This window comes from Halichoerus grypus, chromosome 2 (assembly GCF_964656455.1).
Source record: "Halichoerus grypus chromosome 2, mHalGry1.hap1.1, whole genome shotgun sequence".
NCBI lineage: Eukaryota > Metazoa > Chordata > Mammalia > Carnivora > Phocidae > Halichoerus > Halichoerus grypus.
This window is the reverse complement of record NC_135713.1, coordinates 113965617-113991054: the sequence shown is the minus strand read 5'-3', so window position 1 is coordinate 113991054 and position 25438 is coordinate 113965617. Positions and strand designations below refer to the sequence as shown.

The 25438-nt window shown below is 36.2% G+C and overlaps 1 protein-coding gene across 5 annotated transcripts in view; it reads left to right on the top strand.

The window, feature by feature from the left end:
• The window catches only part of RBM27 (RNA binding motif protein 27), a 71428-nt gene extending 46961 nt beyond the window's left edge, over nt 1-24467 (top strand). For 4 of the 5 annotated variants that reach the window (XM_036070016.2, XM_036070014.2, XM_036070015.2 and 1 more), the window contains 7 exons: nt 5275-5394; nt 6354-6428; nt 6573-6737; nt 7986-8090; nt 8212-8403; nt 22697-22807; nt 24021-24467. In XM_036070016.2, the coding sequence (XP_035925909.1) occupies nt 5275-5394; nt 6354-6428; nt 6573-6737; nt 7986-8090; nt 8212-8403; nt 22697-22807; nt 24021-24104 (852 nt within the window). In that variant the 3' untranslated portion in view covers nt 24105-24467. The remainder of the gene's footprint in view (nt 1-5274; nt 5395-6353; nt 6429-6572; nt 6738-7985; nt 8091-8211; nt 8404-22696; nt 22808-24020) is intronic. The other variant, XM_078067340.1, reaches the window with a different exon arrangement.
• Nucleotides 24468-25438: the final 971 nt, after the last annotated feature.

Sequence of the window (25438 nt, the reverse complement as noted above, 5' to 3'; positions counted from 1 at the left end):
AGCAAAGGACTGCAAACAACCCAGATGCCCATCAATAGGGGACTAGTTACTTAAAATGTAGTAGTACATCCATAGAAGAGCGTATATGCAACTTTACAATGGAATGAGGAGTATCTTCATATGAACCATGAGGTGATCATCAGGCTATATTAGGTAAAAAAAAGTTAAATGGAACAAAACATATATAGTCAGCCCTGTTAGTATAAACAAGTAGGTCCCATGAACACATATAAATATTTGCTTATTAACAGAAACAAAAATTCCTAAAATTAAAAAAATTTTTTTTAATTCCTAAAATTTAAATCTTGGTGGTTACAGCAAGAATAGAAGAAACTAGACAACTTTGACTATGTCTTGTTTTGGAGATTTGTCTTGGAACCATGTAAATGGTGAATGCAGTTATAAAATAAAATGAAAAAAGTCATCTCAAAATTAAAAAGAAAAATGAAACAAATTAACTAATGTTTGCATAAAAGGTACTTTAAAACACAGTTACTTGACTATAGATCGTAGTGAGATAAGCCCTGAGGACAAAAAGCAATTTTTAAAAAATATTTATTTGAGAGAGAGTGCGTGTGCATGAGTGTGAGCACGTGGGGGGCGGGGAGGGGCAGAGAAAGGGAGAGAGAAACCCAAGCAGACTGCACTGAGCTTGGAGCCTGACTTGGGGCTCAATCCCACAACCCTAAGATCTCGACCTGAGCTGAAACCAAGAGTTGGACACTTAACCAGCTCTACCACCCAGGCGCCCCACAAAAAGCAATTTTAAAAAGTATTTTTCAGCAGTCATGTTGGCAGCGTTGTTATTCTGAAACTGGTTTGTGAGCATTGCAGGATAAATCAAATGAAGAATGATATTGTTGTCACTGACAACTGAGATTTTTAGTGTGGTTGAAAAGAAGTGTACGGTAGATGGAATTAAGTAAAAACACTGTAGTCCTGCTTTGAATTGAAAGTATGGTTGATCCTTGAGCAGCATGGATTTGAATTGTGCCAGGTCCACCTGAACATGGATCTTCATTATTTATCTGTCTATTTATTTATTTATGGTTTTATTTAAATTCAAGTTAACATATGGTATATTATTAATTTTGGGGTAGAATTTAGTGATTCATCAGTTGCATATAACCCCCAGTGCTCATTACATCAAGTGCCCTCCTTAATGCCCATCACCTAGTTATCCCACCCCCAACCCACCTCCCCTCTAGCCACCCTCTGTTTGTTTTCTATAGTTAAGGGTCTCTTATGATTTATCTCCCTCTTTGTTTTTATACTATTTTATTTTTCCTTCCCTTCCCCTATGTTCATCTGTTTTGTTTCTTAAATTCCACACATGAGTAAAATCATATGGTATTTGTCTTTCTCTGACTTACTTTGCTTAGCATAATACATTCTAGTTCTATCCACATTGTTTCAAATGGCAAGATTTCATTCTTTTTTTTTTTTTAAAGAATTCTTTTGCTGGTACACAATTACGTGTTTAAACTTATGCAGACAAGTTTTTTTTTTTTTTTTAAGATTTTGTTTATTACAGAGAGATAGAGCATGAGCAGGGAGGAGAGGGAGAAGAAGGCTCCCCACTGAGTAAGGAGCCCTATGTGGGTCTCAGGATCTCAGGATCCTGAGATCATGACCTGAGCTGAAGGTAGACACTTAACCAACTGAGCCACCCAGGTGCCCATAAGATTTCATTCTTTTTGATGGCTGAGTATATATATTTATAAATACCACATCTTTATCCATTCATCCATTGATGGACATCTGGGCTCTTTTAAACATGGATTTTTAAATAATTACAGTAAAGACTGTAAATGTATTTTCTCTTACGATTTTCTAAACATTTTCTATAGCTTATTATCATAAGAATACAGTATGTAACATACAAAGTATGTATTAATTGACTGTTCATGTTATCAGTAAGGCTTCTGGTCAACAGTAGGCTATTAAGTTTTGGGGGAGTCAAAAGTTAAATAAGTGGATTTTTGGCTGTGGGATGGGGGGTCAGCACCCCTTAACTCCTGAGTTTTTCAAGGATCAACTGTACTGATACAAATTCAGATAGTTTTATCTTAAAAAACAAATAAGCAGTAAAAAACTCTAGAACATTTCTTAAATCTGCTCACTGGAAAGATCTAGAAATAATAATCATTCCAAGGGTAATTACCCCCTGCACCCTCCCAAGCACTCAGAGGAGCCAGGGGTTCTTGAAGAAATGGCTCTCCTCAGATTTAGGGCTGACAGTATTCCAGATGATCCTAGAATATTTTATCCAGCCAGAAAATGAAGTTGTCAGAGATTTCTAGAATCCTGTCAAAGAATGAGAAATTGTCATAAAGGCTCTAGATCTACTCACTAATTTAAAGGAAATTCATAGGACAGCAGAACATGTTACCAGAGTATCATATAATTCTGTGGTGAATATTGCAGGATGAGTGACGTGGTTTCTTCAGCAATTTGCAAGGAAAAGAAAGAGATGGGAAATGAAACAGTATTAAAGGAGACTTAAAAGAGATATAACCAGTTGCAGTAGATGGACCTTAATAGATCCCAATTCAAATGGGGAAAAATGTTTAGAAAATTATAATACAGTCTTAGGATGTGAATATCTAATCATATTAAGGAGTCATTATCTTTTAAGTGTAATGATGGTATTGTTATGTTTGTTTGTTTGTTTATTTATTTATTTTTAAAGATTTTATTCATTTATTTGACAGAGAGAGACAGTGAGAGAGGGAACACAAGCAGGGGGAGTGGGAGAGGGAGAAGCAGGCTTCCCACTGAGCAGGAAGCCCGATGTGGGGCTCGATCCCAGGACCGTGGGATCATGACCTGAGCCGAAGGCAGACGCTTAACGACTGAGCCACCCAGGCGCCCCTATTTATTTATTTATTTTAAAGATTTTATTTATTTGACGGAGAGAGACACAGCAAGAGAGGGAACACAAGCAGGGGGAGTGGGAGAGGGACAAGCAGGCTTCCCGTGGAGCAGGGAGTCCGATGCGGGGTTTGATCCCAGAACCCTGGGATCATGACCTGAGCTGAAAGCAGACGCTTAACAACTGAGCCACCCAGGCTCCCCATATTGTGGTTATGTTTAAAAAAGGGGTATTTATCCTTTAAAGATACAACTGAAATATTTACAGACAGAACAACATGGTGTTTGGTATGAATGTGGAGTTGGGGACTTAAGTAAAACAAGATTATAGTGGTCTCCCCTTATCTACAGGGGATACTTTCCAAGACCCCCAGTGGATGCCTGACACCATAGATAGTACCAAACCCTATATATATAGTATTTTTTTTCCTGTATATCCTATGCATAATAAAGTTTAATATATAAATTAGGCACAATGAAATGAATAACAACAATAATAAAATGGAACAGTTATAACAATATACTTTAATAAAAGAGAGGTCACTCTCAAAATATTGTACTGTACTCATCCTTATTCATGTGATGATGTGAGATGATAAAATGCCTACATGATGAGGTAAAGTGAGGTGAATGATACAGGCATTGTGACGTAGTGTTAGGCTACTGATGACCTGATGAGTTAGAGGGTCATCTGTTTCCAGACCACAGTTGACCTCACGTGTAACTGAAATTATGGAAAGCCAAACTGTGGATAAGGGGGAACTAATGTATTTTATGTCCCGATAATTGTTGGTGCTTGGTGATGGATACATCAAATTGGTAATATAACTCTTTTTTTTCAAAAATTCTATTATAAAGAGATACCGGGGCGCCTGGGTGGCTCAGTCGTTAAGCGTCTGCCTTCGGCTCAGGTCATGATCCCAGGGTCCTGGGATCGAGCCCCGCATTGGGTTCCCTGCTCAGCGGGAAGCCTGCTTCTCCCTCTCCCACTCCCCCTGCTTGTGTTCCCTCTCTCGCTGTGTCTCTCTCTGTCAAATAAATAAATGAAATCTTTAAAAAAAAAAAAAGATACCAAAACAAAGACAATTTTACAGATTTGGAAGTCAGACAGCCCTGACTGACTTGACCTGCTTCTTACTGGCTGTATTAGATAACTCGGGAACATTGGTTCCCTTTTCAATAAGTTGAGTTGCTGTGGGGATTGAAAAATTTCCTGTTAGTAAAGCATGGAAGGGGAGTGTTTAATACATACTAAGTGCTCAGTAAATTGTAGGTGTTGCCATTTTTTTTTTAATAAAAACATAAATTTCAGCTATGTAGGGTTCCTACAGTACCTCAGAGACTCTTGTGTAGTTAAAGTAGCTTAATTTTGAGGACAGTTAGCTATTGTATGATTGAGAGAAGTTTTGTATTTGGTTATGAATATTTAATGATATTATTTACACAGTTGAGTTTTCTATGAACTTCTCAATATTATATTCTGTGTCCCTTATATCATACATTTAATTAAAAAATAAAAGAGGAGCATGTGTTAGGAAAGACTTGAACCAGAGAGATTGTACTGTACCATGTAGTTCTGCTATGCCTTAGGGAAGACTAACTGGAGAGTGGTCTGTTCAGAAGGGGAAAGGAATCTAAATACCAAAACCAGCACAGTAGAGATGACCACCATTTTGCTCAGATCTGTGATCTAACTACTTATGTTTGATTATTACATTTGATTAAATATAATAAGATTATGATTACAAAGTACCTTAATCCTGTGTTAGGTGATTTGAAGGAGGGTTTAAGGAAACAGGAGTAATTCTGTGATCAAATGTCTTAATTAGTCTTAACCTAGAAGGAGGGAAAACTAGAATGAGGCTAAAGCTGTAATTGGTAAAGAAGCTGCAGTCATTCCTGTTAGTCAGGTTAGAGAGATACTTCGTCGTTTTTACTGTTTAGATAGTATTCCTCTTTTTTGTGTCTGTTCAGTAATGATTGTGGAGTGATCTTGTTTTTGTCTTGCCCCATCCTGGTCCCAAGAGTGGCCATGTTGGAGGTTGATATTTTGTGAAATTGTTTTTGTTTAACAGGACAGTAAGGCCTCACTCAGAGTAGTTGGTCAGCTCCTAGATATAAGGGGCTGCAGTTCTTTTTCTCTCAATTAAAAAAATATAAGGAGAAGAGGAATAATGTGATTGCATTCTGAAACACAACATTATTGCTAAAATTAATTTTTGTTTTTATATTTGAGTGACAGTTGAATTTATGTATACATAAGAAACTCGTTTTATAAATGAAGTTTTTAAATGTAAAAAAAAGTTTAACTCCTGAAAAAAACAAAATACATGCAGTCTTTCTAAAAAATTACTTGAAAGCTTTTCTAAAATTTAATTTAATTATATTTGTGTTTCATAGATATTTTCAGCTCCAGGCCATCCAAAAATGATTTACAGCTCCTCAAACTTAAAGACACCTTCAAAACTTTGTTCAGGGTCTAAATCTCATGATGTTCAAGAAGTTCTTAAAAAGAAGCAGGTAACAGCCTTGATTCTAATTTCCTTAAAGAGGAAACGACCCATTGAATTCTTAAGTGATTATGTTAACATATTTGAATAGTTCATGTTGTTATGGAACTACATTAAAATGTTTATTTAGCTGCTTCTTTATGTAGTGTACATTTGGAAAAAAGAGATGAACAGACAAAAAAGTATTTTGCAGTTGCCTTTCAGTGGCTACATCAAGCACAAGGAAAGAATTTTTTCCGTATAAAAATAAACGACACTAAGTTGTCCTCTTTTGTTTGTTTTTTCCTCCAAGGTAAAGAAGCAGACAGTTTTATTTCATTATTTCCTCTTTTAATTCATCTCTTGCTTTGTAAGTTAGACAATGTTTCACATAAAGTAAAACATTTATGTAGTTGTTATTCATATGACTCACTTCTGAGTTTCATTATCATTTTAGATTTAAACTCAAATAGAGTTTTTCAAATAAAATAGGTATTTATATGTATTGTCTCAGTATAATTAGAGATTTGATTAACAGAGAGGGGTGAGAGGCAATATTTTCCTGGCAGAAATCCATAGAATTTGCTATGACTTCTGTCCTCTAGCTTCATCTCAGATTTTTTAAACTTTAAACTTGAAAAATAAGGATTGGCTTATTACATTGGTAAATGAGAACAGCTCTTGTTTTTCTTCATAAATACATTCATGTCATGTCATTTTCTTCATAAATACATTCAAAAGTGAATGTAAATGTCATAGATACAGTGTTCGGCATTTTAAATATTTTTTAAAGTACAGTTATAAACTCTTATGCAGAAAATATACTTAAAGGTTTCATCTCTGGTTTCAGCTATGTTTTGATTAGGAGCAAAATTTTTCTTGTACAGCATAGGGAAGACCCAGAAGAAATGCGTTGGTATTTTATGAAATGTATGCAAACGTTGGCCAATTTTGTTATCCTTTACTAATTTTTTTAATGTATTCATATAGGAAGCATTGAAGCTACAACAAGACATGAGGAAAAAGAGGCAAGAAGTGCTAGAAAAACAAATAGAATGTCAGAAGGTAAGATAAGAGCTCATTATTTGCCTGCTGGAATTGATGGATACAATGGATTTTACAAAGATATCCCTCATAGTAAAGTTTATAAGGGTTATTTATATTAAAATTTACTAAGTGTAGTTTTACCTTTTTCTGTTTATTTTATAGATGCTAATATCTAAGCTAGAAAAGAACAAAAACATGAAACCGGAAGAGAGAGCAAACATAATGAAGACTTTGAAAGAGCTTGGTGAAAAGATCTCACAGTTGAAAGATGAATTAAAAACATCTTCCACAGTCTCCACACCATCTAAAGTAAAGACAAAAACAGAGGTATCTATTTGCATTTTCCATTCAGCATAGGATTGTTGAACATCTGTTATATGCTTGGCTCTTTGAAAGTACATTGAAACCCTTAGGTAGCTAATAGTCTAATGGGGAGACCATTAGAGTAATAGTTTTTAAAAAATGTCTCTATATATTCTGTGCACGCCTTTTGAAAGAGGTGGTAATATCCTCTCTGAACAAAGATGTGTTTTTGACTGGATTTTTGGTTCCCTTTCCTGAAGATGAAATTGCTAGAGTGAGTGATGGCAAAAAAAAAAAAAAAGTGTATTTTCCTGTTTCATGGATTGTTTTTCTATTATACTACAGTGGAACCATCTCTTTTAATACTCAAAAGGTATCATTGGCTTTATATGGGTAAAAATGGGGCATTCTGTTGAAAAGATTAATCAGAAGTTCTAGATCATTTATAGTCTAATTTTGTTAATTGCCATTTGTTTCCTTACCCTAGGAGAGTACTTGCTGTACACAGTGGTTCCATTATACCACAGCTCTGAGTGGAGTTTTAGATTAATTTCTGGTCCTTTGAGAACTCAGAATAATAACTTTATCAGATCTATAGAATGCAAATTTTTATGTACAATATTATAATACAGTTGAAATTGTGGTTCTCTATATTACTGGAGGGATATAAAGTATTTCATCAAGATTGCTTTGAAAAAATGTAATAAAATATTTTTATTGAAATGTCCCCCAATTAGAGAAGGAACATATACACATTTTAAAAGTTAGAAAGTAAATGGGGGGGGTTAGTTCTCTCACGGTCACGCCATCTAAAGATGGATAGTTTGTCCCTCACACCAAAAAAAGAATGGCAATAGTTGTAGGGTTCAAATCTGAAAGCAATTATGTAGCTATTATTTATGTTTGTACCATTAACGAATATTTCCTATGTAATTTATTTTGCCTGATTATTTCATTTATGACTCTTATTATTAGAGAATTATTCTCAGCTCCCTCTTCTCAGTTGACTGTTTCCAAGGTCTGATTTTTAGGTCATCTTAAGCAGTAATACTGCTTAATACCTTTACTAATGTCAGTATACTCTCTATGTGTTTTTGCACAGTTAACCTTCCCTAAAACACTCAGGTTTATTGCATCCTCTTATTCTCATTTTGCCAAAAGAGATGTGTGTCATCTTGTTAGTATACTATTCTGAATAAGATCTTAGATGTTATCTAACAAATACATTTTTTTTTTTTAACAAATACATTTTTACTCTTAATTTTTCCAAAGGCTCAGAAAGAACTATTAGATACTGAACTGGACCTTCACAAGAGGCTATCCTCAGGAGAGGACACAACAGAGTTACGGAAAAAACTCAGTCAGTTACAGGTTGAGGTGAGATTTAAGAGGAGTTACCCACTACATTTAACGCCTCAAATAATACTTTTTTCTTCCTCTGTTTTCCAGGCTTCAGTCTGACAGTGTATATTATATTCTACCTTTTGTTGTTACTCAGGCTGCACGATTAGGTATTTTACCTGTGGGTCGAGGAAAGACCATGTCCTCTCAAGGTCGAGGAAGAGGCAGAGGCCGTGGAGGAAGAGGAAGGGGCTCACTGAATCACATGGTTGTGGACCACCGCCCCAAAGCACTATCAGTTGGGGGATTCATTGAGGAGGAGAAAGATGAATTACTTCAGCATTTCTCAGTAAGTTTTTAAAGTAGACAGTTGCAGCTCTAAAAGCACTGTATTCAGCATTTTTTTGCTGCATTCTGTATAAATGTCAAATGTTTTATAGATTAGAAAATCAAGTTGTAAAAAAAATGGGTATTAGCAAATTCTTATTAATACATTTGAAGGTCAAGAAGCAGCTCATGCTTTGTAATTCCATAATACTCCACCTAAATGCATTTGTAGTGACAAGTTGTTCTAAGCAAATATTTGATTTTTGTGGGGGGGGGTTATTACATGGTTTACCAGGTGTTTATAGTCAATAAGTGAAAATAATCTGGGATGAAGGCAGAATTCAAAGGAAGAATTTATTTAGGATAAGACACATATATCATTATATTCTGTATACAGTGGCAAACACTTTTAGATAAACATGCAAATAGAGATTTGTTACAGATAACTGTCTTTAATTTGCTCCTTAAACAGAGCATATCCTCTTTCCACTCATTCATTTAATAAATACTGAGTGTTACTTGTGCTAGAGTGTTTTCATACATGATCTCATTTAATCTTAAATAACTGTATAAAGTGCATGTGAAATTCCATGTATACAGATGAGAAAATGAAAGTTTAAAACTTAAGAGTAAACCAGCCAAGATCATACAGTTAGTAAGTGGCAGAACCAAGATAAAAATACACACAGTTGACTGTTAACATCTGGGATCCCTATTCCTCAGACTTTTTTTTTGGTTAAAGATTTTATTTATTTATTTGACAGCGAGAGAGGGAACACAAGGGGGAGTGGGAGAAACAGGCTTCCCACAGAGCAGGGAGCCTGATGGGGGGCTCGATCCCAGGACCCTGGGATCATGACCTGAGCCGAAGGCAGACGCTTAACGACTGAGCCACCCAGGCGCCCCATCAGACTTTTTTTGGAGAAAACATTTCAGCCCTATTTATTTTTATTTTTTTATTATTTTTTTAGAGAGTGAGCAAGTGAGCATGAGTTGGGGGGAGGGGCAGAGGGAGAGAGAGAGAATCTCAAGCAGACTCCGTGCCCAGTGCACCGCCCCATGCAGGGCTCGATCCCACGACCCTGAGATCATGACCTGAGCTGAAGTCAAGAGTTAGACGTTCAACCGACTGAGGGCCGCCCCCATTTTCAGCCCTATTATGTGTTAAAGATGGTGAAGGAAATCTTAAAGAGCAAGACTTCACTCTGTTTCTTATTAGTATGATGCCCCTTAATCCTTTTTCACCCTGACATTTAAAGAATGGTGGGTTGTTAAAGTGTCCAGATTTGAGAGCTCTGTTGGCTGCATTCTGTTCACTCTTGAGCCAGTTTCTTTCACCAGTCTGATCATTGTATATACATATTTTTTTGTAAACTGGGAGACTAGCTTTAAAGTGACTTCTTGAGGAGTAAAATAGGGAGAGGAGCACTACACATGTGTAGAGTATTCTTGTGGAGGCAGGGTAAATGTTGATTTTTGTCTTTTGATGTTGAAATATATAAAATTAATATCTCCTTGCCAAATAAGTTGGGCATTTAGACCCATTACAAGCTCTGGTGAAGCAATACTGAAGTAAAGTGGAATTGTAAATTTGAATTTGCAGAAAGTTCTAGTTACAAAAACAAGGTAATCTTTGTTAGGTAGGAGGCTGTGTGTTGTATCTTGAGGGTCTCTGGAGACTATATGTAGATGTTTAAGTTTTAGCCCAGAACTCATGCTCACATGCATCTCTGTCTTTCTCATAAGTGGGGTCATTCTAGAGCATCTCATAACCAATTTTCATGTACAAATATTTATAAATCTGAAATATGGCATTTGGTTTGTGGAAAGGGGCATGTCCAGGCATTTGGGGAAGGAGCAAACAAAGCCAATGCAGGTGAGGTAACTTCAAGAAGGAGACATTGCCATCAGTTTTGATGGTATTTTGTTGTTTGTTTTAATAGGGTGCTATTAGACAGTCTTGAAGTACTAGAAACACACCCTAGTAATGGATAATTGGGCAGTGTAGTATGTTTTCATTGAAAGAACTACAGAAATATATATGCCTAGACAGCATTGTAAATAGATTTAGCAAACATAAAGGGTAACTCTTCTTTGAGGTATTTCATATCCCACAAAGGCAAAGGTAACATGGATATTTTCAGTATTCTTTTATTGTCCTTAGATTGTGAAAGGATCATGGATGAACCATATATGTATGAAAAGATGGTAGATGGGTTTTAATGAAGCTCTTTTGCAGTATGAGGACCTAATTCTGGAATCCTTCAGTTTATTCTTTTATCGAGTAATCTACTTCTAAGAATTTATCATAAGGGAATTACGGTTGTCTGCAAATAAGAGCTGTAAGGATGTTAAGTATAGCACCCCTTGTAATAGTAAAAAAGCATCAATCTAAATTCTCAGTGGCATTTTGCTGCTATTGAAAACATGTTTTTAAATAATAATACGAGAAAATTCTCAGGATTGACTTTTAGGTTAAAAAAAAGTGGGATACAAGATGATTATACATAAACTTGGAATGAAAGTCCGTTAAATTTATATTTCTGGGTTGGCAGAATTCAAGTTGGTTTTTCATTTCTTTCTTTCTGAGGAGCTATTTTCTTTGCTTTCCAAATGAACATATATTACTTCTTAAGTCAGACTTTTTAACATCACATTCACGTTTAGGATGAAAATTAGCGTTGTTGTTTTTTTAAAAGATTTTATTTGAGAGAGAGAGAGAGAGCGTGCCAAGTGGGGGCAGAGGGAGAGGGAGAAGCGGACTCCCCGCTGAGCAGAGAGCTGGTCACAGGGCTTGATCCCAGGACCCTGAGATTATGACCTGAGCCAAAGGCAGATGCTTAACTGACTGAGCCACCCAGGCACCCCAATATTAGTATTTTTTTTTAAAGATTTTATTCATTTATATGAGAGAGAGAGATAGCGAGCAAGCAAGATAGCGAGTGAGCACTAGTGGAGAGGAGTAACAGAGGGAAAGGGAGAAGCAGACTCCCCACTGAGCAGGGGGCCCGATTCAGGGCTCGATCCCAGGACCCTGGGATCATGACCTAAGCAGAAGGCAGGTGCCTAACTGACTGAGCCACCCGGCACCCCATATTAGGTGTTTTTTTTTTTAAAGATTTATTTATTTATTTATTTATTTGACACAGAGAGAGAGAGACACAGGGAGAGAGGGAACATAAGCAGGGGGAGTGGGAGAAGGAGAAGCAGGCTTCCGCGGAGCCCCGTGGAGCAGGGAACCTGATGTGGGGCTCAGTCCCAGGATCCCGGGATCACAACCCGAGCCAAAGGCAGACGCCCAACCGACTGAGCTACCCAGGTGCCCCCATATTAGTGTTTTTATACTGTATATTTTAAAACCAAATTAGAGGATATTTATTAATGTTGGGCTTTTAGATCCCAGATGCTTACATAAAAAATATGTGTAAATTAAACTATATACATATTTAAAATATATATTTAATATACAATGAGAACTATATATAACATAAAGCATATGTTATAATATATAAATGTTTTAAAGATTTTATGAGAGGGAGCGTGCATGCGCATGGAGAAGGGCAGAGAGGGAGAGAGAATCTGAAGCAGACTCCTCACCGAGTAGGGATCCCAAGTTGGGGCTCGATCCCATGACGATCCCATGACCATGAGATCGTACCTGAGCTGAAACCAAGAGTTGGATGGTTAACCAACTGAGCCACCCAGGCACCCCTATATATAAATATTTTAATAGCATATATCAGAGGTCAGCAGACTTTTTCTGTAAAGGACCAGATAGTAAATATTTTAGGTTTTTGTGGACTATATACTGTCTCTTGAGTTTTCTTCTCTTCCACCGCCTCCTTCACCTGCTCCTCCCTCTCCCTCTTCTTTTTTACGTTTTTTTTTTTAATTTTTAAAAATTTTTAAGTAGGGGTACCTGAGTGGCTCAGTCATTAAGCATCTGCCTTCAGCTCAGGTCATGATCCCAGGGTCCTGGGATCGAGCCCTGCATCGGGCTCCCTGCTCAGCGGGGTGCCTGCAGAATTCTCCCTCTCCCACCCCCCGTTTGTGTTCCCTCTCTCGCAGTGTCTCTCTCTGTCAAATAAATAAATAAAATCTTTAAAAAAATAAAAGAAAATAAAAATTTTTAAGTAATCTCTACAGCCAATATGGGGGTCTAACTCAGGACCCTGAGATCAAGAGTCACATGCTCTTCCACCTGAGCCAGCCAGGTGCTCTTCTTTTTCCCTTTTTTTTTTTTTTTTTAAAGATTTTATTTATTTGGAGAGAGAGAGAGCACATGTGGGGGTAGGAGCAGAGGGAAAGGGAGAAGCAGACTCCCCGCTGAGCAGGGTGCCCGATGCTGGGCTCAGTCCCAGGACCCTGAGATCATGACCTGAGCCAAAAGCAGACGCTTAACTGACTGAGCCACCCAGGTGCCTCTCTTCTTTTTCACTTTTTTTTTTTTTTTAAAGATTTTTATTTATTTATTTGACAGAGAGAGACAGAGGGAGAGAGGGAACACAAGCAGGGGGAGTGGGAGAGGGAGAAGCAGACTTCCCGCCGAGCAGGGAGCCCGATGCGGGGCTCGATCCCAGGACCCTGGGATCCTGACCTGAGCCGAAGGCAGACGCTTAACGACTGAGCCACTCAGACGCCCCAACTTCTTTTTCACTCTTAATAACCTTTTAAAAACATAAAAACCATTCTTAGCTCACAGGCTATCAAAAACAAGTTACTGGATCACATTTGGCCTGATGACTATAGTTTGCAGAGAGATGGTATATGCTTATCATATTACTTTTTATATTAAGTATTTAAGTTAAAAAATATAAAATAGTATTATGTAGCATATAAATAGAATTTTATGTTTTTAAAGGTAAAATCAGTCTGGCAAGAAGAACTTTTAAAAATTTGACAGAGATCTGAGGATAATACAGACCTTTATGAAGAATTCCCTCTAAGTATTTTAATATTAAAATTTAGGTCAGAAGATGAAAATTTTAAGTCATAGAGCCTTGCTTGAGGGCACAGACAGGACAAGAGCTAAGGTACTTTCCTTTGCCCCTGATTAAAAGAGAGGTTTGGCAAGTTGCAACAGAAGAGTTACTTAAACTAAATGTTTGGAATACTTGAAATGCACTTAGGCATTTTCAAGTAGTATTCATCAGTTACAAGATTTTTGAACTGTGGTGTAGTGTGTTTTAGCTGTTGCACTCAATGATACAGGGTGGAACTTGATTTTTTTTTTCTTCTTGATTATGAAAGTAATACATGCATTTCAAGAAGTGTTTGGCTACAAGTAAAATATGAATAACTTGGGAAATGTGAACATTTATTTTCTTTCTTTTCAAGAAATCTAGAGGTAAGGAGGTTTTAGGTTTAATTTATTCAGAAACTCAGGCACACAACTTCTTTTCATATTTTTCCTCTAGTATCCTAGTATGTTGGCTTTTGTTCTTAGGCTTTTTTCTTCATGGTGTGACACCAGGATGTCTGCAGCAACCACAGACTTCACGGCCTCTAAAAAGAGTGTCCAAAGGCAGAAAAGAACAGTACCTTTCTTACGACATTTTTTAAAATCATGAGATAACCTTCCCGGAAAATATCCCTGCCTTAACCCTCATCCTCCATGCCCACCTGACTCCTGACATGCGCCACTCTCACTCAGGACTTGTGCCCTCATGTGTCTTAGCCAGAATTGTCACTTACCCATTTGTAAGCCAATCCCTCTTGAGGAAACCATTACCATGATTGAATTAAATCAGTCATGGTTCCATATGCCAGTTGGCCAATGATAAAAATCACGATCAATTAGAATGGAAAGAGATTAAGTAGTTGGTTTAGACAACTAACACAGTGTCTTTTTTTTTTTTTTAAGGTTTTATCTAAATTCCAGTTAGTTAACATACGGTATAAGATTAGCTTCCAGTATACAGTATGGTGATTTAACACTTCCATACGTCATGCAGTGCTCATCATGACAAGTGTCCTTAATCCCCATCACCTGCTTCACCCATCCCCCACCCACCTCCCATCTGGTAACCATCAGTTTGTTCTCTATAGTTATGAGTCTTTCTCTTGGTTTGCCCCTTTCTCTCTCTCTCTTTTTTTTTTTTCCTTTGCTCATTTGTTTTGTTTCTTCAGTTCCACATATGAGTGAAGTCATATGGTATTTGTCTTCCTCTGACTTACTTTGCTCAGCACAATGCTCTCTATTTCTAGTTCTATCCATGTCATTGCAAATGGCAAGATTTCATTCTTATAGCTGAATAATACTCCATTGTCTGTGTCTTGTGTGTACACACAACACATCTTTATATATTCATCAGTCGGTGGACACTTGGACTGTTTCTATAATTTGGCTATTGTAAATAATACTGCTATAAATGTCGAAGTGCATGTATTCCTTTGATTTAATGTTTTTGTATTCTTTGGGTAAATATCCAGTGGTGCAATTGCTGGATTGTAGGGTAGTTTTATTTTTGGGGGGCAGAGGTGTAGTTATATTTTTAACTTTGTGAGGAACCTCCATACTCTTTTCCACAGTGACCGCCCCCAGTTTACATTTCCACCAACAGTGCAAGAGGCTTCCTCTTTTACCACATCCTTGCCAGCACCTGTTGTTTCTTGTGTTGTTGATTTAAGCCATTCTGATAGGTGTGCCTCACTGTAATTTTGATTTGTATTTCCCTGATGATAAATGATGGTGAGCATCTTTTCTTTTCTTTTTTTTTTTTTAAGATTTTATTTATTTGACAGAGAGAGTGAGCACAAGCAGGGGGAGGGGCAGAGGGAGAGGGAGAAGCAGGCTCCCCGCTGAGCAGGGAGCCTGATGTGGCGCTCGATCCCCGGACCCTGGGATCATGACCTGAGCTGAAGGCAGACGCTTAACGACTGAGCCACCCAGGCGCCCCTGAGCATCTTTTCATGTGTCTGTTGGCCATCTGGATATCTTCTTTGGAGAAATGTCTGTTGATTTCTCTTGCCCATCTTTTAATTTGATTATTTGTTTTGGGGGGGGTGTTGAATTTTATAAGTTTTTTATGTATGTTGGATCCTCTTTATCGGATATGTCATTTGCAAGTATCTTCTCCCATTCTATAGGTTGCCTTTTATATTGATTGTTTCCTTTCGTTGTGCAGAGGCTTTTTATTTTGATGTAGTTCAGAATTTTTTGTGCTGTTATTTCCCTTCTCTCAGGAGACCTATCTAGAAAAACACTGCTACAGCCAATAGCAGAGAAATTACTGCCTCAGCTCTCTTCTAGGATTTTTATGGTTTCAGGCCTCACATTTAGGTTTTTAATCCATTTTGAGTTTATTTTTGTGTTTGGTGAAAGAGAATGGTTCAGTTTCATTCTTCTGCAAGACAGTGTCTTCTATGATGTTCATTGAAGAAGACTTGGAAAGCATTTTAGTTACAGAAAGAAGCAAACAACTTTAAGTACCTTAGATTCTTTTGATAGGAATGTTTTAGTTTTCTTAAAAGTTATATGTGTACATCATTTGAAAACCCAAATGAACTTATATTTACAGAGTTGTTAAACATTCTCCTGCTCGATTTCTCATTTTCTCTTCTTTAAGGATGTCTACTTTTAAATCTTTTAGCTGAATTTTTGAGTATTTTTTCATTTTTAAATAATGTGATTTTACTGTTACTTCTTGATTTTTAAATTATAAGCATTATATATTGACATTAATCCTTTTGCTTTTCAGCTCCCCAGTTTTTTTGGCTGTGTTGTATTCTCTCCTATTTTCTCTTTTCTTACGGATTTATGCCTTTAAAAAATAAATCACTTTAGTATCATTGCATACTATGGATGCAATGCACTCTTCTATCTGTAGCCAGAGAGCATTTTGAGTCTTAAGAAAGTAAAAAGGTTTAGAAATCTGTTTCTGTACTCCCAAAAATATTTATGTAATTCATTCAAATTTTTGTGTTCTTACTGGCAAGAACTTCTAATTTGCCTGTTTCTTCATGCCTGGAACTTCATGTAAGACAATGGAATACTTCTGTTGTAATTACTAAAGACTTCTCACATATGGTTAGATTTTCCCTGTAGCCTCTCTAGATACGGTTTTTACCCTTTCCCATCTTCCAAGTGTGTGGAAATACATTTGAGAGTTTTACTGTATATGAAAGTGATACCTTATTGTTTGACAAGTAATAGCTTTTGTGTTTACCAGAACAAAAGTTACCCTTTCTCTGCATTTAACATTCAGAGAAACTTTTCTGAATAGCACTTCAGTGACTGCCCTTCCTCAGGCCTTGTTAAAAAAAAAAAAAAAAAAGTGGTAGATCTTTTGTGAATTACTGATACTTACTGCCATTTGATGGCTAGCATGTTTTCCCTTTTTTTCGCTGTTACGAACAATGTTAATAACATCTTACTGGATTTGGCGATTTTGAGTAGAATAATTTGTTATGCGGGACAGTCCTGCACATGTCAAGACCTTTTAGCACTGCTGTTAAATGCCAGGAAGTGCTCTTCGGTCTGTGTGACACCCAAAATGCCCCCAGGGTAATGTTACTGTCTCAGTTGAGAACCTTGTTTTACTTTGGTTTGTAGGAGTGAGATGACTAGATCAAAGGCATGCATATTTAAAATTTTGGGACAGCTTGCCAAATAACCGTGCAGGAATGTTGTACTAATTCATACTTGCGGTGACATTGGATAAGAGTACCTGTTTGCTTATATCCTCAATAGCATTTGAGTTTTGTTTTTTCATATTTGCTAGTCAGGTGATTGATGAATGATAACTGACAAAACTGGCATCGGTTTGTGATCTGGGAAAATGGTTGGGCTAGATAAATCTCTCTCTGCATAACTTCTGCCTCTAAGGTTCCAAGTACCTCTGAGTTACTACATGTAACTTTTCATTGATGGCCTATAATTGATTTTCTCATATTCACCTATATATCAGTATATAATTTTTTTTGAATTATCTTATATATTTTGAGGGGTGGCACACGTGTACAAAGTGTAAAAGAAATAAAAGTGTATGCAATGAAAGATAAGGTTTCCTTCTATACCCAGTCACTCAGTTTCACTCCCCATAGGCATGTATTGTTTTCTGTTTCTTACATATCTTCTTGAAGATATTCTTTCTGTATATATGTATTATTTTGTCTCTCTTTTAACACAAATGGTGGTATGTTAAACAGTACTCTCTTGCATGTGCATTTTTCATTTAATATGTGTTAGCTTGTTAATAGAAATGATGCTATATGAGTGCACGTGGTGTTGCTCTGTTCTTTTTAATGGCTGCGTGGTATTTCATTGCATCGATGTACCACACTGGATTTAAACTGTCCCATAGTGATGGAGAGCTAACTTTTGCCTACTATTTCATTATTTCAAGCCAAATTATAGATATGTGTGTGAGATAATATATATGTGGGTATAGAAAAATTATGTATTTTAATAGATATGTGACATTTTAGAGGCCAGTTTTAAAGTTGTTAAAGTACTTTTTAACAAAAGAGTACATGCAAATCATTTAAAATATGGTTAATTGGAAGTAAAAATCTCCCCTTTTCTTGATCTCTGCCTACTCTTAAAAGGTAGATAGCTGTACAGAAAAAAATTATTAATATAAGAATATATACACAAAGTCTCTCACTTGAAAAAATTTACCAGAGTGGGCTTATATTATAAATACAGAACTGCATTTCAAGCCTTGCTTTTTTAACATAAATATCTTAGCTGTTTGGTGTTTTCTTAAAATTATAAGGGTAATACTCAATTTAAAATACTTACTGAAACAAACTATACCAAGTAGAAATGTATATAATTCAGTGATTTAGCAGAAGGTAAATGTGTATATACCTACCCCTCAGGTCAGGAAAAAGAATATTCCCAGCCCCCTTCCAGTCACTGTTTTCTCTCCTCCTTAGAAAAGTGACCATTATCCTCACTTTATGATAATCACCTCCTTGCTTTTGTTATACAGTTGATCCTTATTATTCATGGATTTTGCATTTGCACATTAACCTACCTACTAAAATTATTTGTAAGATCAAAAATCAATATTCAAGGTGCTTTTGTGGTCATTTTCAGACTTTGACAGAGTTGTGAAAAATTTGAGATACCAGATGCACGTGTTCCCAGCTCAGTTCAAATAAAGTGATGCTCTGCCCTTCTTGTTTCAGCTCTCATACTGTAAACAGCTGTCCTTCTTGCAGTCTATTTAGTACCAAATTTTTCTCATTTTTGTGCTTTTCATTGGTGATTTTGCTATTTGAAATGCCCCCCCCAAGTGTAGTTCTCAAGTGCACTGTTGAAAGTTCAAGAAGGCTGAAATGTGCCTTATGGTGAAGATCCGTGTGTTATGTAAGCTTTGTTCAGGAATGAGTGCTTTTAGCCGAGTTCAATGTCAGTGAATCAACAGTGTATTTTAAATAAGGTGTCTTTAAATATAAAACAAGGTTATGTATTGATCAGTTGAAGAAAATATTTTGAACAGGGGCTCATAGGAACCTAACCCTCTCTTGGCCCCCGGAGCAGTGGTTCAGTATTTGCTAATTCTGTGCTTGCAGTGAACTTCATACGACTAGTGCGAATAATGAGAACCAGCTGTAGTTTTATCACCTAAATGTGCGTTCTTAAAGATGATAATATTACTCTGTTTTAAAAATGTGAATGGAACCACACAGTCTGTATTCTTTTGTGTCTGCTTTTTTCCCTTAACATTATGTTTGTAAGATTCATTAATGTCATATGTAACAATAGTTTGCCATTTTTATTGCTGTATAATTTTCAGTTTTATAAATATAACATAGTTTATTCTTCAGTTCTCCTGTGGATAGGTATTTGGGTTATTTTCGCTTTATTTTTACGAACACTGTTGATAGGAGTATTCTTCTAGATCCTTCATTGTATATGTGTATAAATTTATGTTGGATGTACATGGTATTATTGAATGAATTACATCAGTTTCATTAATGTAGATCCCTGCCAGTAGTTTACATGCGAAAATTCTTGACTTGGTATTATTAAAATACATATTTTTCTAATCACTAATCTTGTTTATTGTTGTAAGTTAGATTGTGGGAGTTATATATTCTTAATTCCTGACTGCATACAAAGTAAATTTCTAATTCTTCCTCCAGTAGTTTATATGCAGTACATTTAATGCCCTAAAATTCCTTTTGGAGGATAGAACTGCTACCTTCTTTGGAAGGCAACCCAGTAAATATAGGTTAAAAAATCTTCATCACTTTCTGTGGTTATAAAAGTAATACATCTTTTTTTAAATTTTTAAATAAAGTCTAAGGTGACTATGATTGATCACACTGTATTGTATAATTAAAATTTGCTAAGAGAGTAGAACCTAAATATTCTCATCAGAAAAAAGGTAACTGTGAGGTAATGAATGTGTTGTTAATGAACTAGATAGAATCTTCACTCTATATGTATATCAGATAATCATGTTTTACACTTACAAATATCCTTCAGTTTTGTCAGTTTTACCTCAGTAATGCTGGAAAGAATTCAAGTAATACCGAAGTGAGCAAAATAGTGAAAAAGTCTCTCTAATTGGGCTGTGTATGTTAAACAAATAAGGGCAAAAGATGTCTACTACACACATTACCAGACTTTTTCTCCGAGTTTATTGGGATCTAATTGACATACAACATTGTATTAGTTTAAGTTATACAACATAATGATTTGATATATGTACATATAGTGAAATGATTACTAAAATAAGTGTAGTTCACATCCATCACCTCACATAGTAAGAATTCTCTTTTTCCTGGTGATGAGAGCTACTCTCTTAGCATCTACTTGATTTTTAAAAAAGATGGTAAATATATATTTGGATGGGGCCATTTTGATACATCATTTTAGTATGTCCCATTGAGTTAAAATGTTTGGTATCAGGGTATAAAAATGCAGCCCCCACAGGGATAATAGAGTTTTTCCTTAGATCACAGGCTGATTTCTGTGCAGACAGTAATTGACTGGTTACAGATCTGGCTTAACATGCACTACTCTTTTTTTTTTTTTTAATTTTTAATTTTTTAAAAAGATTTTATTTATTTGACAGAATGAGCACAAGCAGGGGGAGCAGCAGAGGGAGTGGGAGAAGCAGACTCCCCGCTGAGCAGGGAGGGGGGGCCCCCCCCATGGGGCTCGATCCCAGGACTCCGGAATCATGACCTGAGCTGAAGGCAGATGCTTAACTGACCCAGCCACCCATGCACCCCCACCTTTTTAAGATTTTATTTGACAGAGAGAACATACACTCTTAACATGGAGTGATCTGAGTGTTCTGTGGAAACATTTGGCAAAAGCTTAATGACATTTATCAGCATTTTTCCTAGAAAAACTAGACTGAACCCCCATATTTAGAAAGAACCATTTCTATTACATTTTTCAGGATTGAACCCAGAATTGGGGATGTTCTGCAATCTAGCATCATTGATAGAAAAGCTGTAGGAATGACTGAGCTTTCACTTCAGTGATACTTTGGGGCCCTGTTCTTTTGTCTCTCTTGCTTTTTCTTTGAAATTTTTGCTTTCTCTTAATGAAATTTCTTGGGGGGGGGAAGAAATTGGGTGGTAGTACTAAGAAATACATTTGAAACAGAGCAATTTTACCTTGAGTTAGGAGAGTAGGTGTTTAACATTTGTTGAATATGTAGAATGGCTGGTACTTGTCTTGTATGGCATTTCAGAAGAGGAAGTGGGAATAGCTTTATCAGCTATGGGTTGGGCTCTAAGAGATGCTGTGACAGCAATAGGCATTTAAAAAAAATTACACTTTTAAGTTTTCAGTCTATGTAGATTATCAAAGCTAAAGACCAGCAATTGTATTAAGATAGTATTTGTTGAAAAAGGATCATAGGGGAAGAGGGGAAAAAATAAAACAAGATGAAATCAGAGAGGGTGACCATAGGAGACTTTTTTTTTTTTTAAGACTTTATTTATTTATTTGACAGAGAGAGACACAGCGAGAGAGGGAACACAAGCAGGGGGAGTGGCAGAGGGAGAAGCAGGCTTCCCGTGGAGCAGGGTGCCCGATGCGGGGCTCGATCCCAGGACCCTGAGCTTAACAACTGAGCCACCCAGGCGCCCCACCATAGGAGACTCTTAATCATAGGAAACAAACTGAGGGTTTCAGAGGGGAAGGGGGTGGGGGGATGGGGTGCCTGGGTGATGGGCATTAGAGAGGGCACGTGATGTAATGAGCACTGGGTGTTATATAAGACTGATGAATCACTGACCTCTGCCTCTGAAACTAGTAATACATTATATGTTAATTAATTGAATTTAAATTTTAAAAAGCTTGAGATTAAACAAGTGTGTCATTTGCATAGCTGTATACTTTGCTACACACTAATAATTTGTATGTTAGGGTGTATATTAATTTGTTTTTTGGTTTAATGCCTTTTAATATTTATAATTGTGCTAACAATGGTTTTGTGCATTTGGATAGAACACTCACATTGTTCTTATGGACTCCTTAGAGCAATCCTAAAATAGGAAAAAATAAAAGAAAACTGAGATACTTTGATATTAAGCAACTTATGGAGGCTCATTTATGTTCAGTTACGTGCCAGTTAATGGTAGAGCTGGATCAAGATTTTTAATCCTAGCATCTTGTTCAATACTCTTTTGTAAAAAAAATATTTATTTATTTTTGAGAGAGAGAGAGCAAGCACGAGTGGGGAAGAGGGACAGAGGGAAAAGCAGACTCCTCGCTGAGCAGGGAGCCCAGTGCGGGACTGACTCAATCCCAGAACCCTGGGAACATGATCTCAGCTGAAGGCAGACACTTAACTAAGTCACCCAGGCGCCCTTGTTCAATAAACTCCTGATGTCAATAAAATCATGAGCAGAAAAAAAAAAAAAAGATAGTATTTGTTGTTTTCATCATGACTTTTTTAAGTGGAGTGACAGTATCATCTAAACCAAGAGGAAGTTTTAAAGTTAACATGACATCAATACAAGTCATAAATTATCTGGGCAAAATAGTACATGTGGTTTTTTAATTAAAAGGGACTTCAGGGTTGCTAGAGGGGAGGTCGGTGGGCGGATCGGGTAACTGGGTGATGGGCATTAAGGAGGGCACGTGATGTAATGAGCACTGGGTGCTACATGCAACAGATGAATACCTGAACTCTACATCTGAAACTAATGATAGACTATATGCTCACTAATTGAAATTAGTACATTTAAAAAGGGAGGAAGGGATTTCACTTTTTCTAGCTCTTACTGGAGATTGTATAGATCCACTTTAATATTTTCCTCCCCAAGTCATTACACTTTTTAAATAGTATACAATTTGAATACAGACTTTTGTGTTTTTCTAAAATCTATTTTAGACTGCAAACCAAGGGTCAAAATTCAAAGACCGTCGGCTGCAAATATCATGGCACAAGGCCAAGGTGCCTTCTGTATCCACGGAGACCGAGGAAGAAGAAGTCAAGGAGGAGGTAAATGTAACGATTGAAAATAAGCATTCAGATTAGATTTTTTCTCAATTAAGATTTTTCTTGACATTAAAGTAAATAAAATATTGTTCTTTTATGCATGCAGTAACTTAAGACTAGTCTACAAGTTTACTAAAGAATCAGAACAGTTGCAGACATAAAAACCTCTTTGCGGGGGGATATTTTCTGGTGTAGGAGAGACTTTTTTTTCTTTTTTCTTTGCATTTATTTGGCTTTATTTGTGCTCTAAAAATTTTTATTCTGGTAAGTGAGGACATGGATTACATGAACAGATTTAATTTTAGCTGGTTGTTTTAGCTTTTTGTTCATGTACCATAAGTAAGAGATTTGAGTTTCTTATTTTCCTTCTGTGTCCAATTGGTTAAAATGAGAGTAAGGAAGTGGGAATAATAGGGAAGAAATATGAAAACCAAGGAGTTAACATAATAGAACTGCTAAATAATGAAACTCTTAAAATACATGAAAAATAATTTTGTTTTTTTACTCCCTATTTCTAATTTCTTTATTAAAATGGACACTTAGCCAACATTGTAAATTATTCCTGATTTGTTGTAATTTTGGTTTTAAAAGATGTTAGCATTTATCATTGATCAAGAGTCCTCTGACTATGTGGGTAATTTTAAAAAGCAAAAGCAGAAACATTTCCCATGTTTAAAAACAAAAGGAAAGAAAAATCTTGGTGTTTTGGGAATGTTTATAGATATTTCTACTGTAAGATTTTAGATTTTTATGTAAGGTTGAGAATGTTGGCGTCATGGGGAAATTGGTATGTTCTCCATTCACAGATAATTGGATATTAAAGGAAAGGTTTAGGAGGTTGGTCATTTATTTTCCTTCTTTTTAAGTTAATGGAATAAAATTAATTTTAAATTTATTTAATTTTATTAAATTAATATTCTATCAAAAACATTTCATAGATTTTTTTTATTTCTCCTACTAAACATTCATATATTATTTTCTTTATTTTCCTGATGGTATTAGAATGGAAATCTATTAAAACTAGCAAAATTAGCAAGGGGGTGGAGAATATATATATGTTAAAAAACTGTTTTGGGTGTTTTTGCCCTGAAGGATACTCTCTGAGTGCATCGCTTGTAAATCCAGCCTGCGTTTTGTATACTAGTCTATTTGTCCTTTGGCCTAATAATTTAACTTTCTTGTACCACTAAGCAGATTTTACCCTCTCTTTCTTCAGGAAACAGAGACCTCAGATTTGTTTCTGCATGATGATGATGATGAAGATGAAGATGAATATGAGTCTCGTTCATGGCGAAGATGAAATCTGATGCGAGCTGTATAATTTTTAGGAATATTGTTTAGAAGAACAACTTTTTAAAATTATTTAAAGAAGTCAATGAGCCAAAAATTTTTTTTATTTTTCTTTTCCACACAGTAGGTTTAAGGACAGCAAGTTTGCTATTTAAACACATCTCATAACTGTTCATGATATTAAAGCACCAAAGGCCTAGTGACTTTTACACAGTTGTGAAGATCCACAGGAATGATATGGATAATCTCTAGAGCCTTATTTTCCACACCACCTGTTTTGTTGCTATTGGTGTTGGATTATGATGTAAATGGCAGGGTGTTCAGAAATTTTATTTTGGATTATAATCTGATAAAATTTCATTAAATGTCAAAATCGCCTGGAATCTCTTAACTCTCAGCTATTATGGATGGGTCGTCAGATAGAAGGAGATATTTGTAATTAAAATACCCTTTTGCTTTCAAGAGTTGTCTTGGAAGAAGAAAAGTAAATTTATTTTAATTTTTTTTACTGTGGAGGAGCCCAGTTTGTATTCAATCTAAATTTTCGAGGTGGGGGGGTGTTTATGTGCAGTAGAAGTACTATTTTAGTGTAAATCAGACTGTATTCTTAAATGCTGTACGGCAGTGGTAGCTAGCGCCATGGTATTTCCCTTCTGTCGTATTAACTGTCCTGGATTTATGCTACTGACCCTTAGTTTGCTTTGAAATTAGTGAGTATTGGTTCAGTTGGTCCTCTTTAAAAATATTCTCAGAATGTAAAAGGCTTTCACGTCTTGCCCCTTTCTTATCCCCATTTTCTTTCTCCTGCCTTTTTATTAACAGCCCTGACTTACCAACTATTGAGATAAGTGATTCTTTTGAGCCACCAAAAGTCAGTCCCCAATAAAAAGTTTAAACCAGCACCTTGATAAATAAGTGATGTTTTGATGAGAATAATGGAAGGTTTCCGGGGCGGGGGAAGAGAGTCACCAGCTTTTCTTTTTTCTTTTTCGAAGCTTCAGTCTAGTTAATAGTTATACAAAAGGGTTAAAAAGTGTCTGAAATTCTTTTCCTAAATTTAAACCATGATGGTGAGGTGACTGGGGATAGGGTGGGGGCGGGGTGGGGTAGGGGGATGGGGATGCTAGTAATAAATGGGAGTCATAACTTGACTTTGATCAGATGACTTTATATTTTCATAATTTTGTAGCTTGTTGCTATCCATGAACATATGCATCCTTCAGTAGACAGTTTCCTTCACTGTGTGCATTTTTACTGTACACTGTATAGAGTAGAATATCTGTTAAGTAAAATATATATGTAAATTTATGTCCTTGTGTTCTGAATGTTAGAGGGAAAAGCAGA